Source organism: Indicator indicator, chromosome 8 (genome assembly GCF_027791375.1).
Source record: "Indicator indicator isolate 239-I01 chromosome 8, UM_Iind_1.1, whole genome shotgun sequence".
Lineage (NCBI taxonomy): Eukaryota > Metazoa > Chordata > Aves > Piciformes > Indicatoridae > Indicator > Indicator indicator.
Window position 1 is genome coordinate 4093979 of NC_072017.1, and position 14080 is coordinate 4108058.

The 14080-nt window shown below is 43.5% G+C and overlaps 1 protein-coding gene across 1 annotated transcript in view; it reads left to right on the forward strand.

The window, feature by feature from the left end:
• Positions 1-14080, forward strand: part of GABRG1 (gamma-aminobutyric acid type A receptor subunit gamma1) — a 68838-nt gene that overhangs the window by 26543 nt on the left and 28215 nt on the right. The window contains exon 3 of the mRNA XM_054382798.1: positions 9758-9825. Within this exon, the coding sequence (XP_054238773.1) occupies positions 9758-9825 (68 nt within the window). The remainder of the gene's footprint in view (positions 1-9757; positions 9826-14080) is intronic.

Below are 14080 nucleotides of genomic sequence, written 5' to 3' on the forward strand. Positions count from 1 at the left end.
TTCCTGATGTTGGCACAGAATTTCAGCATCTCAGAAGGAGACAAGGTGGTTTCATTGTTAAACACGCACTTGGCTGAGGGAGGTGATAAGGGAGAGAGCCAAATTAAAATCAAAATGTCAGAGGCAAGACTGAAATGTAATAGGAGGAAACCACATTGTCATTTTCTGTTAGTCTTATTCATGTACCCAGGGAGCTGGCTTGGTGCAAGAGGCCATTGTTGTGCTGAGCTACAGGGACAGGAGAAGAGGTCAAGAGGGAATGGATTGAAGCTGGAGGGGGGATTTAGACTGGAGATTAGGAAGAAATTCTTTCCAGTGAGGGTTTTGAGACACTGGAACAGGTTGCCCAGGGACGCTATCGATGTCTTCTCCCTGGAGGTGCTCAAGGTCAGGTTGGATCAGGACTTAAGCAACCTGGGCTAGTGGAAGGTGTCCTTGCCCATGGCAGGGGAGCTGGAACTGGATGATCCTCAAGGTCCCTCCCAACCCAAACCATTCTATGAATCTATGAGTTGTAGTTCTTAACTGCTACCCTTTTTATTGTTTATTAAGCTTACAAATCTTTAACTTAATTTACAAAATGTGCCTTGAGGTTTTTTGGAGCATAAAGGAGCTAGTACTGAAGAACCTTCTGCTCAATATGGAGTCATAGCAGTTACCAGATAAAGTCTCTTATCTGTAATAGCCATCCCTTTCATTACAGCTGCAACCTTGGAGTGTTGATATATGAACAAAGCTCTACTATTCTCACTGTAATGTTACCTTTTGAATACCTGATTTGATAACCACACTTGCTGTCATTTTTTTTTTAACTTTCTTTTTTTAAAGGAAAGAATTCTAGCTGCACACTCTTTCACCTCTCACATCTTAGGGACACTGATCTGTTATTTGCCTATCAATGAACAGCACATTTTGTTCCCCCCAGCTATGTCTCATGTCCAATATGATCAATATAAAAATGTAATTAAAAATAGGGACTAACCATTACATGTCTGCAACTAGAGAATCATAGAGTGGTCTGGGTTAGAAGGGAACTCTGAGGGTCATCTAGTCCAACCCACTCTGCAGTAAGCAGGAACATCCTCAACTAGATAAAGATAAACAGGATAAAGAACTGGCTTGATGGCTGCACCCAAAGAGTGGCTGTCAATGGCTCCATGTCCCAGGGGAGGCCAGGGACAAGCAGAGTCCCTCAGGGATCAGTCCTGGGACCAGTCTTGTTCAACATCTTTTTCTGTGCCATGGACAGTGGCATTGAGGGCACCCTCAGCAAGTTTGCTGATGACACCAAACTGTGTGGTGCAGCAGACAGGCTGGAGGGAAGGGATCCATCCAGAGGGACCTGGACAGGCTGGAGAGGTGGGCACAAGCCAACCTCAGGAGGTTCAACAAGACCAAGTGCAAGGTCCTGCAGCTGGGTCGAGGCAATCCCAAGCACAAATCCAGGCTGGGCAGGGACTGGCTGGAAAGCAGCCCTGAAGAAAAGGACTTGGGGGTGCTGGGGGATGAGAAGCTCAACATGAGCCAGCAGTGAGCACTTGCAGCCCAGAAAGCCAACCAGAGCCTGGGCTGCATCGGGAGAAGTGTGGCCAGCAGGGCCAGGGAGGGGATTCTCCCCCTCTACTCTGCTCTAGTGAGACCCCACCTGAAGTACTGCATCCAGTTCTGGAGCCTCTGTTACAAGAGGGATCTGGACATGCTGGAAGGTGTCCAGAGAAGGGCTATGAGGATGATCAGAGGGCTGGAGCACCTCTCCTATGAGGAGAGACTGAAGGAGTTGGGGCTGTTCAGTGTGGAGAAGAGAAGGCTCTGAGGTGACCTTCTTGTGGCCTTCCAGTATCGGAAGGGGGCTACAAGAAAGCTGGGGAGGGACTTTTTAGGCTCTCAGGTAGTGACAGGACTAGGGGGAATGGAACAAAGCTGGAAGTGGGGAGATTCAGGCTTGACATGAGGAGGAAGTTCTTCCCCATGAGAGTGGTGAGAGCCTGGAATGGGTTGTCCAGGGAGGTGGTTGAGGCCCCATCCCTGGAGGTATTTAAGGCCAGGCTGGATGAGGCTCTGGGCAACCTGCTGTAGTGTGAGGTGTCCCTGCCCATGGCAGGGGGGTTGGAACTGGATGATGCTTGTGGTCCCTTCCAACCCTGACTGATTCTATGATTCTAGATCAGGTTGCCCAGAGCAACCTGAGTGTTTCAATCACCAGTCTGAGGAAAGCCATCATTGCTAGAATTTTTAAGCATGGTGATGATTGATCATGGACATAGAGAAATTGGGTACCAAGAGAAATTTGTGTAGTTGTGGTGGCCCTATAAGCAAGGCGTGGGTGAGTAATTGTGTCTTATCACACTAATGTGAAAATCCATGTACTCAGGGATATAAAGGATGCATGAACAAAAAGTGGACTTGCAAGAAACTAATAGAAGCACTGCCTCTGAAAAGATAAGGATATTAGAGGGATATTTTGTTGGGCAGGTGCTCTTAGTCTGGCATTGATGAAAGGATGATACAGGCGGGAAAGTAATAAGCCCAAAGAAGCAGGAAAATACCAAGTAAAACTCGAAGAGGTATGAATTCTGAGGTGAGGGATGTCTTTGTGAGAGCTGAAGGAAATTGCAATACAAGAGCAAGCTGCAGAAGAGCTTACTCAGTGAACGTGAAAAGAACCGGATGTGTGCACTGCGTGGAAAAGGATGGAAAGTGCTGGGGTAGGAGAATTTGCTCAAGATGGGTTTCTTTTAAATAAAAAGATAAGAAGTGTGGAGAGCAGGGCTCTGCTTTCATCCAAATCACTTTGAAAGCATTCTTCAGAGACGGAGCTGGAAGCCTTTTGCAGACACTTGAGGCTGGAATTTTCAATCGAGATAGGCATATAAGGAAAACTCTGAGATAACTGCTGGTGAGAATTGCATTATTCCCTGAAAAACTTACAGATGGAAGGCCTCTCTTATTTCTCTATGTAGTAATTACCTAATTTTGTTGGGTTTTGGTTTGTGGTTTTTTTTTTCCTGAGTAACTGCTTTATCACCAAGAAGAGATGCTCCTTTAAGCAATTAATGAGGAATTACAGAAAACATGCTCAAAGAAAATATGCTTGGATGACATTGTCAAAGGTGGTCTTAGTTTAAATTAAATAGCATGATAAGTAACACTAATAAAAAAAAGAGGTTCACTGCAAAATAAGGAATTGTGGTGAGCTAAGGGGAATGGCCAGTGAATTTAGGTGATGGACAGGCTATTGAGTAATGCTGAGGCTTGGAGTAATGAAAATGGAGCAATATTAAGGAGGAAAAAGTACAATCCTCTGCACTTTTACAGTAATGATAATCATTTTTAGCAGGAGCTAGGGGTTTATCAACTGCCAATAACCAATAGGGAGAGCTCTTCAGTGTAGCAGGCAGAGATATTTCAAATAGCAAAAGCTGGATATTTGGTCTGGATAAATACAGGCTAAAAAAAAAAAACAACAAAAAGAGGCACTTTTGATAGGAAGAACAATTACTAAATTAATTTGTCAGTGGCTGAGGTGGATTTTTATCACTGTGGTTTTTCTAATAGACAGTAAACATTTTTCAAAATGCAGATTTTGAACTGAGATTGGAGTTCAGATCATGCCCATGTCTTGGGTTTGTGTGGCAAGGTTCTCTTAGTGGGGGAGTCTACAGGGCTGGCTTCTGTGAGAAGCTGCTAGAAGCTTCCCCTGCATCTGATACAGCCGATGCCAGTTGGCTCCAGGTTGGATCCACCGCTGGCCAAAGCTGAGCCCATCAGTGATGGTGGGAGCACTTCTGGGATGATTATCATGCCCTGTTGACTAACTTCTTGAAGAGATGGAAGTTTGCTTTCCTAAATATCAGGGTCTCAACTTTACCCTTTGCCTGACCCTTATTCCTCAAGACTATGAACTCCACCAGAGTGTGATCACTGCAGCCCAGGCTTCCTCCACTCTTGTCATCACTGATTAGCTCCCTTGTTGCTTGTTTGGAAGTTCATTCTTGTTCTTGGATTCCAGCCACAAAAGTTGCTTATTTATGGTATTCATTTCTTGGGACAAGCCTGTCTTTAGCTATGTATTGGTGTTAGTTGATGCTCAATACCTGTCAAACCTTTTAATCCAGAAGACGAAAAGTTTTGTGTAGTGAAGAAAAGGTGGCAGAACAGAAAACCAGAAAGTGTGAGTAGAACTCTCCAGATCAGGCTTAGCAGGCAGCTTATCTGTGTGCTTCAGCTACATTAGGAGCTGACTGTTGAACTACCCCTTGGAGGTAGCTAATCCTTGATGCTCTTCTTTCTCTCTTTGTTGAGTATGCAGTCTGCTATCCTCTCAGCTCCTTACTTTACTTTACCCTGGCTCATATTGTCTTTCAGTGTAAATGTTTAAACTGCACAAACCCTCTCTTCCCTTCCTTAGAAGCTCCTGTAAGTTTACAGTACAGTTCAGTACTTCATGCAGGATGTGTCAAATAGCCTTCTTTCTACTTGTAGTGCTTTCAATTTTTAAAGGAAAGGAAGAAGCGTTCACAGTAGAAAGATCTTCTCAAGCCATCTTTCACTGTTAGCTCTTTGTGGAGAGAAATGAGCAATGGTAATTATATGGATGTCAAATTAAGTATCAGGAATGTATTTTCCTCCAGCATTTGTCATGGATTCCAATCAGTTCTAGTTGAAGAACACAGAAGAATGAATTCTTTCTTCTGATTCACAAAAGTACTTTGCTTTGAACCATGCAGAAAAACTAAGGTAACAAAACAACTTCTTCCAGTCATCCTGAATTGTATCTTTTCCTCTGGATCATTTGGGTCAATTAGAATAATTTCAACAGAGGTAGGTTTTCAGATTCTTCACTGGCACTTAATGGCTCTAACAATCTCACTCAGAGCAGTATGGAAAATGCAAATTGAACTCTGTGGCACATTAGAGGAGAGCCCTTCTGGCAGATCAAGTAGTGCTCACTGCAAGCTGGAATTTCATAAAATTGACAGAGCCCCCATTAAAAACTGGCTGGCTGACAGATCTCAACATGTAGGTTGCTAGTAAGGAAATATCAGTTGTGTGGCTGTCTGTAGTGGGGTCTCATAGGAAAGTCCTGCTCGAGAGTAATGATACCTTGAATGATTTCAGCAATGAATTTTTGCAGTAAAGCTGGCAGATGATACAAAGGCAGTTGGGAAGGAAGAGTTGGGAATCTGCAGAGTAATCAACTCCTTCAGTAAGTAAAACTGGAGATACAGAAACTGAGAGGGAGAAAAATGAGAAGGGGATGGGGGGAGGGGGAAGCCTATGGGTCCTATTTCAAGGTGGGAGGTTCTGCATAATAAAGCAATGATTTAGGGGGAAGCTTAGATATTATGTGTAGTATAAGATCTTAGCTATGTATCCCCTGAGCATTTTCCTGAGATTAAGTCCGCTTTTGAAAAGGAACTCAAGTAGAAACTTGCAAATGCTCAAGAAGTGCTGATAACACTTATGAAGATTTGCAGTTCTGGTTTCCACGTTTGAAGATGGATCTGGCAACAATGGAGTAACTTTAGAAGTCAAAGCAGAACAGATTATCTGTAGATTGCATTTGCAGTATGCAATATGAACTGTTCAGCATACTGAAGGCAAGTTTCAGAGGTGACCTTAGTCACTCTGTGTGGTGTGCATGCATGTGAAGAAGAGGCTTGATACATGCCTAGGTAGTTCTAAAAGTTAGAGCCAAAGAACTGAAGCTCAGACAAAAACAAGATTTCCTGACTCTAAGGAGAGTTCACAGGCTCACAGGATGTTAGGGGTTCGAAGGGAATTCTGGAGATCATCGAGTCCAATCCCCTGCCAAAGCAGGACCATAGAATCCAGCACAGGTCATACAGGAATCCAGATGAGGCTTGAAAGTCTCTAGGGAAGGAGACTCCACAACCTCTCTGGGAAGTCTGTTCCAGTGCTCTGTGCCCCTTATAGTAAAGAAGTTCTTCCTTATCTTGAGGTGGAACCTCCTGTGGTGCATCTTACATCCATTGCCCCTTGTCCTATCACAGGGCACAAGTGAGTAGAGGCTGTCCCTTCCTTCTTGACCCCCAGCCCTCAGATATTGATAAACATTTATTAAATCCCCTCTAAGTCCTCTCTTTTCCAGACTAACCAGCCCCAGGTCCCTCAGCCTCTCCTCACCAGGCAGTGCTCCAGTCCCCTAATCATCCTTGTAGCCCTACACTGGACCCTCTCCAGCAGATCCCTTCCCTCCTAAACTGAGGAGCCGAAAACTGAATGCAGGACTCAAGATGAGGTCTCACCAGGGCAGAGTAGAGGGGGAGGAGTTAATAATTTTCTGAAAAGGAGTTAATAATTTTCTACTAATATGGGTTTAAAACCAGTGGCATTGCTTAAGCAGTAAAGCAAGATAAGATTCACCTCTTGGTGTTCTAGTCTAGTAGTGAAGTTGCTGTTCTATAAATCAACAGAGTTGCAAAATTAGAGGAAGAGGATGTGGGTTGGGGACATGGCAGATGTGAAATATATTGTACAAATGTGTAGACACACACACATTATATACCTTTTTAGTTAGTTTTTTCCCTTATTTCAGATATGAACTCTTGTATTGCACTTCTTTTCAGTGAGTCCTGCAGATATGGAAAACATTTTCTTCCCAAGAAGTACTTTTTTTTTTCTTTTTTTTTTCTTTTTTTTTTTCTCCCCAGGAAATAAATTGGTTTCCAGAGTCCATTTAAACTTTCTGTGAAGCATGCTGGGGATATGATGGTGACCAAGTGACTCTGTGCTCTGTGGCTGTACGGCAAATCCTTTGTGCAGCCTCACTGGTGTGAGTTACTCTCAGGCTCCAGGGTCACAGGAGTAATCGGATTTGGAATCGGGGAGAATTTCCTCCCAAGTGAGATTGGCAGCTGAAAGGTATCTCAGGATATTTAGGGAATGTATCTTGCCTGTCATTGTAGCTGGCAAGGATGTTAATGATACCCTGTGTTTGAGTCTTTGATTTTTTTGAGATCTGAAAAATCCTCTTAAGATTTTAGGTTTGCTGTAGAGCATTTGGGCAGTCTCTGATGGTTTACAGCATAAAGAAATCAAATCCAATGACCTGGGTCCTTCTCCTACAGAATCAAAGTGCCTTTTTGTTTGTACCTTCCTCCTTTTCCATCTGCAGAAGGACAGAGAGGCTTCATTTTAACCTGACACAAAAAGACAGAAGGGCCAGGAGAGCTTCATTATTAACTATATTTATTCCACTGGGGACTAGGATATATGTCCTCTTGTGTTCACATTCTGGCTTTCCAGTACATCCAGAAGAAAATGCTGGGTAAATCAGTGAAGTTAAAATGTATCTTGATCTCTTTTGTTTGTACCTTTGCCCCCCCATAAACCAGCCAGGCAGAGATAAACCTGAATTATCAGTGCCACCTGTACTTCAGGTGTGACTTTCATGGGAAGTCACTTAGACTTGGTGCCTTTTTGTAAGGGCACAAGGTAAGGATGTATATTCTGTAACAATATCTTTAATACACTTTGTTGGTTTGGCTTTGAGTTTGGAGTCGGGGTTGGGTTTGGGTTTGATTTTTGGGTTTGGTTTGGGTTTGGATTGAGTTTGGTTTGGGTTTGGATTGAGTTTGGTTTGGGTTTGGATTGAGTTTGGTTTGGGTTTGGATTGATTTTGGTTTGGGTTTGGATTGATTTTGGTTTGAGTTTGGTTTGAGTTTGGTTTGGGTTTGGATTGATTTTGGTTTGGGTTTGGATTGATTTTGGTTTGGGTTTGGATTGATTTTGGTTTGGGTTTGGATTGATTTTGGTTTGGGTTTGGATTGATTTTGGTTTGGGTTTGGATTGATTTTGGTTTGAGTTTGGTTTGATTTTGGTTTGGGTTTGGATTGATTTTGGTTTGGGTTTGGATTGATTTTGGTTTGAGTTTGGTTTGATTTTGGTTTGAGTTTGGTTTGATTTTGGTTTGAGTTTGGTTTGATTTTGGTTTGGGTTTGGTTTGATTTTTGGTTTGGGTTTGGTTTGATTTTTGGTTTGGGTTTGGTTTGATTTTTGGTTTGGGTTTGGTTTGATTTTTGGTTTGGGTTTGGTTTGATTTTTGGTTTGGGTTTGGTTTGGTGTTTGGTTTGGGTTTGGTGTTTGGTTTGGGTTTGGTTTGGTGTTTGGTTTGGGTTTGGTTTGGTTTTTGGTTTGGGTTGGGTTTGGTTTTTGGTTTGGGTTGGGTTTGGTTTTTGGGTTGGGTTGGGTTTGGTTTTTGGGTTGGGTTGGGTTTGGTTTTTGGGTTGGGTTGGGTTTGGTTTTTGGCTTGGGTTGGGTTTGGTTTTTGGCTTGGGTTGGGTTTGGTTTTTGGCTTGGGTTGGGTTTGGTTTTTGGCTTGGGTTGGGTTTGGTTTTTGGCTTGGGTTGGGTTTGGTTTTTGGCTTGGGTTGGGTTTGGTTTTTGGCTTGGGTTGGGTTTGGTTCTTCGCTGCTCACCCTGTGCTTTTAAAGAAAAATAAGCTTGGAAATGACTTAATTTTTAAATGGCTTTCAGTTGAGGAGTTTTCAGCTGGGTGTTTGAAGCAGTGTATCGATCAGGCTCATGAAAGGACATCAGTTATCCTTAGGGTGTGCAACTGTGCAGTTGCACAAAGGGAAGATATCTGTGGGGAAAAGTTATTTCATTTTTGTTACCTGTTTTCAGCAGGAGCTGACAGAAAACACTGCATATTCTTTACAACTTGTTGTAGGTTAGTGGAAATCAAGAGTTAATTGGTATAACCACAAAGAAAAATCTTCCAGAGGCTAGAGAGTCCCAGGGGGATGGGCAGCTCAGCCAAGGATATTGTAATCTGTTATTCTATTCCATTTTTCCTGTATTTCTCTATTTAAGGGAGTGCACAGAGAGTTCTCTCTCTTCTCTCTGGTTGGTATGTGTGTGCTGTTATCCTCTGTTGGGAGAGGTTTTTCTCTTGGCCTTGGCTGGCAGCAAATTTCCTGCTACACCACTGAGCCTGTTGAAGCCTGTGGTACACCTGGGTCTAGTCAGGGGCAGTTTGGCTGCTCCTGGGTCTGCTGAGGCTGAGTGGGGTGGAGGTTTCTGGAAGGCTCTGGAAGGTTTTGGCCTGGTAGGTGAAGGACTGAACCTCGTTTGTAAATGTATTTCCTTTTACCTGAATACCTTCTGTATGTATTTGTAAACAGAATTCCCATTTAAACTTCCAACCCAGTGTGGAGAATTTTTCTTTTACTCCTTGGGAAGGGGTGAAAGTATCTTTTCTGTCCTTTTGCCCTGGGCAGCTCTTGGCTCAAAACTAGGACACCAGTTTTAAAGCACATCTCATCCCAGCCCTCATGGTTTGTTGCAGAAGCAGGTTTTTTTCCAAACACTATTTTTTTTGTTCTTTTTATGGTTAAATTTTTATATTGGAAGACAGTATAAATATGATATAAAATGGAGGGGTGGGTATTTGATTGGTTGGTTGGTGGGCTTTTGTGTTGTTTGGGTTGGGTTTTCCCCCCCCCCCCCTCGTTTCCCATTTATACCTTTTATATCTGTCTTACATCTGGTCACAAAGCACAGGTGGAGATTGCATTGTGAAGTAAAAAATTTGTGGTGATAATTCCAACAACTGACATGGGATAAGGGAGCCAAGTCATATATGATCCTTCACAGCACAGATTTAATTATTATTCTGACTCTAACAAAAGAATATCAGATTTGCTGCTGGGTTTAGTAAATAGATTAAATCACACTAGCAATGTGCAGAATGAATTAAATATGTAATTCTTATGATTGCTGGTTTTGTTTAGTGAGAACTACAGTGATTGAAACAGATGTCTATGTCAACAGCATTGGCCCAGTTGACCCAATCAATATGGTAAGTTCCAATTCTTGGCAGAAAACATTTTCTCAGTGTGCTACGGGTTCATATCATGGAATACTTTTCACCCCCATTCAAATGCATTTCTTTGTTTCTTGCTGTGTGCTCTTACACTGTTGGTTATGCTCGTGGTTAGTGCAGGAACAGGTTCAGACTCCATCTGAAATGGTGATTTGAGATGATGGTTTCTTCTCTCCACATTGTATCAGGTCTATGTTTTGGATGGTGTTGAATGTTTTCATTACATTTGCTAACTCCTGGTTTATCTCTGGCCCAGTATTTCCTGCAGCTACTCCTCAGAGCTTAAGAAAAATAACCATTGACCCAGCATTTGTGAAAGGAAGAAAAACAACCAAACTATTTTCAGTGCAGTTAATTATTATTCATTTTTAAATTCCTAGAAAGAAAAAAATGGAAATGAGCTCTTTTCTCTTTCCCATGTCCTATTAGTCTTATGGATCCTCTTCATTGTGTGTGTGTGGACAGGCACACAGAGCTGGTTTCTTCAGAAGTTAAGCAATGCATCTCATTTAGTTTCTGGCAGAGCTGTTGAGATCTGAACTACCTGGTTCCAGCACTGAAGTAACAACACTTATGAGGAAGCTGAGTCTGTAACCTATTCTTCAACTGAATAAATTTTCTGACCCCTTGTATAAAGTGGTGGTGTTGGAGGCTTGAGAAAGACTCTCTTGCATGGCTCACTTCTGGGGACTACTGCCTAGGACTAAGACTGGGACTAGTTCTAAGATCAGTTACTAGGCTCTAACTACTTTCTGTTTCTTTCCAAACCAGGGCCAAGATTTTTAAAAAGCCACTGTTTGGTGGAACAAGTAGCAGAGTCTGATATATTGCTGCCATGTAGAAATCTGTGCTGATTCATGCTGCATGTGCACCCCATCAGTTTTCTCTGCCATGTATTCCTCCCCCAGACCTTATGAGCCTACTGGTGCCTCAAGGGATCTAGGGGAGAGCCAAGCCAATGCCATAGCTTTTGTGATTTGACAGGCCATGCAAGTGTGCAATTCAATGGGTTAGGAGAGGTATTGCAGCCCTCCAAGGCTTTCCTTTAGCTAAGAGAAGAGCTAACCTTGTCATTTCTGTTTGATTCAGACTCTCATAACAGTAAAATGAGAGAATTTTTTGGAGATGGAATACAGGATCAGCTCCTTAAAAAGTAGTATTACATAATTGTGTCAAAAATGAAGAGTTTCCCTGTCCTTAATGTCTATTTAGTCAAGTTTCACATGGTAAATAGTGGAGCAAGTTGAGTCACAAAAAGAGAGGAAGGGTTAGAAAGAGGGGATTGAGTCAGTCATCAGTAAGTTTGCAGATGACACCAAGTTGGGAGCAGGTGTTGATCAGTTAGAGGGTAGGAGGGGTCTGCAGAGGGACCTTGACTGGCTGGACAGATGGGCAGAGTCCAACAGGATGGCATTCAACAAATCCAAGTGCCAGGTGCTGCAATTTGGCCACAACAACTCCATTCAGTGCTGCAGGCTGGAGTCGGAGTGGCTGGAGAGCAGCCAGGCAGAAAGGGACCTGGGGGTACTGCTTCACAGCAGCTGAACATGAGCCAGCAGTGTGCCCAGGTGGCCAAGAAGGCCAATGGCATCCTGGCCTGCATCAGGAACAGTGTGGCCAGCAGGAGCAGGGAAGTCATTCTGCCCTGTACTCAGCACTGGTTAGACCACACCTTGAGTACTGTGTCCAGTTCTGGGCCCCTCAATTTAAGAAGGACATTGAGAGACTTGAATGTGTCAAGTAGCTGGGGGTGTTTAGCCTGGAGAAGAGGAGGCTCAGGGGTGACCTCATTGCTGTCTACAACTACCTGAAGGGAGGTTGTAGCCAGGAGGGGGTTGGTCTCTTCTCCCAGGCAACCAGCACCAGAACAAGAGGACACAATTTCAAGCTGTGCCAGGGGAGGTTTAGGCTGGAGGTGAGGAGAAAGTTCTTCACGGAGGGAGTTGTGAGTTGTTAGCTTTTGGAATGTGCTGCCCAGGGAGGTGGTGGAGTCACCATCCCTGGAGGTGTTCAGGAGGGGATTGGACGTGGCACTTGGTGACATGGTTTAGTGGTCATGAGGTCTTGGGTGACGGGTTGGACTTTGATGATCCTTGAGGTCTTTTCCAACCTTATTGATTCTGTGATTTCTTCAGAGAGACATAGATATCACAACTGAGAGATTAAAACCTATCCAGAGAAAATACTCTGTCTGTGTCTCCGTGCAAGTGCATACCTGTGTAAGTAGGTATGGTTACAGAAAGATGGTTTTAAAACTACAGGATTTTAAATTTCATTGGCTTTTTCATGTGTTTCTAAATCAGGGTTTGACATTTTGAGATGTCATGGTATCGTAGTCATTTTACTGCTCTTGATGGCCATGTATTTTTTTTTTTTCTTCTTCTTCCATTGCTGTGGATGCAGGTGATGCTCTCTATTAAAACTTCACTTTCTATTGATGGAACTCTGTGTTAGGAGGTCCAGACTGAAAATTCCAGGACAAATTTCTAGGACTGCACTTCACAAAGTGGTTTGGTTCCCTTGTTGTTTTCCAGCGTTTCTGTCTCTTCTGTGTATGATTTAGCTTTTGTTGCATGATCTTTGCTAGTTATGTGTTGAAGGCTACAATGACTGCAAGCTGAAGGCTATGCTTTGAAGCCCAGCATCCTTATTTTTAACAAGAGAGCAAAACCACTAAGCAAATAAGATATTATCACAGTCTCACAGTATATCAGAGGTCAGAAGGTCCAACCCCCCTGCCAGAGCAGGATCACTTAGGGGAGTCTGCACAGGAATGCATCCAGGTGAGTTTGGAGTCTCCAGAGAAGGAGACTCCACAACCTCTCTGGGAAGCCTGTTCCAGGGCTCTGTCACCCTCACTGTAAAGAAGTTTCTCCTCATGTTGAGCTGAAATCTTCTCTGTTCCAGTTTGGACCCATTGTTCCTTGTTTTATCACTGTGAACTACTCAAAAGAGCCTGGCTCCCTCCACTTGACACCCACCCCTCAGCTATTGATAGACATTGATCAGATCCCCTCTCAGTCTTCTCTTCTCCAGACTAAACAGCCCCAGGGCTCTCAGTCTCTCTTCACAGGGGAGATGCTCAAGTCCCCTAAGCATCCTCCTGGCTCTCTGTTGGATTCTCTCCAGCAGGTCTCTGTCTCTCCTGAGCTGAAGACTGAATGCACAATGTGCTGCTACTTTGGTACAGAAGGAGGCTGTGTGGCCTGGATTCTGTTAGGATTCAGTTTTTTCTTGATATGTTGTATCACTTATGACTTAGTGTAGAATGTACTGATGATGAGCTTTAATGATCCTTTGACTTCCAAATTCCACTTTCCTTCTCAAGTTGCTGCAAGTGGCAACAGATTCCTTTTAAACGTTCATTTTTAAGATGAGTATCCTGATACTGATTGCTCAGTGTAATTGTGGAGGATGTTTTGTGGTCAGGTATGTCACTGTACTTACTCTAGTCACTGAATTTGTACTAAATGTTTAAAGTGTTTGTATACTTATTTACAGTGCCAGGTAGTTTACATTAAGCACATTAGAATACAAGTAACCATGACCCAGAGATGCATTATCTGAAGCTTCCCTGAAATCCAGTACTTAAAGCTGCACTCTCTGTGTGCATTATTCTTTGAATCAATGGCTTTTCAACTGTGTTTTTTGAATGGCAAATACATGTTTTGTTACTCAACAGTAACTAGCAGGAAGAAAGATGAGGCTTAGAGAGAGACAGAAATAAATACTGGAATTAACATGGCCTAAATCTTGTAGATAACTTCAGTTTACATGTGTGAGCTATGTCACATTGACAAAGATTTAAGAAACCCAACAGGAAAAATTCCAAAGTATGAAGAATCTGAAAGATATGAACCCTCTCTGCTTCCCCCCTCTCTGCTTCCCCCCTCTCTGCTTCCCCCCTCTCTGCTTCCCCCCTCTCTGCTTCCCCCCTCTCTCCTTCCCCCCTCTCTCCTTCCCCCCTCTCTGCTTCCCCCCTCTCTGCTTCCCCCCTCTCTGCTTCCCCCCTCTCTCCTTCCCCCCTCTCTCCTTCCCCCCTCTCTCCTTCCCCCCTCTCTCCTTCCCCCCTCTCTCCTTCCCCCCTCTCTCCTTCCCCCCTCTCTCCTTCCCCCCTCTCTCCTTCCCCCCTCTCTCCTTCCCCCCTCTCTCCCTGTTACAGAGAGCTGTGTGTCTAAGTGAACACAGTTCCATGCAAGAAACATACCCATAATAAATTACAGTGCTATCC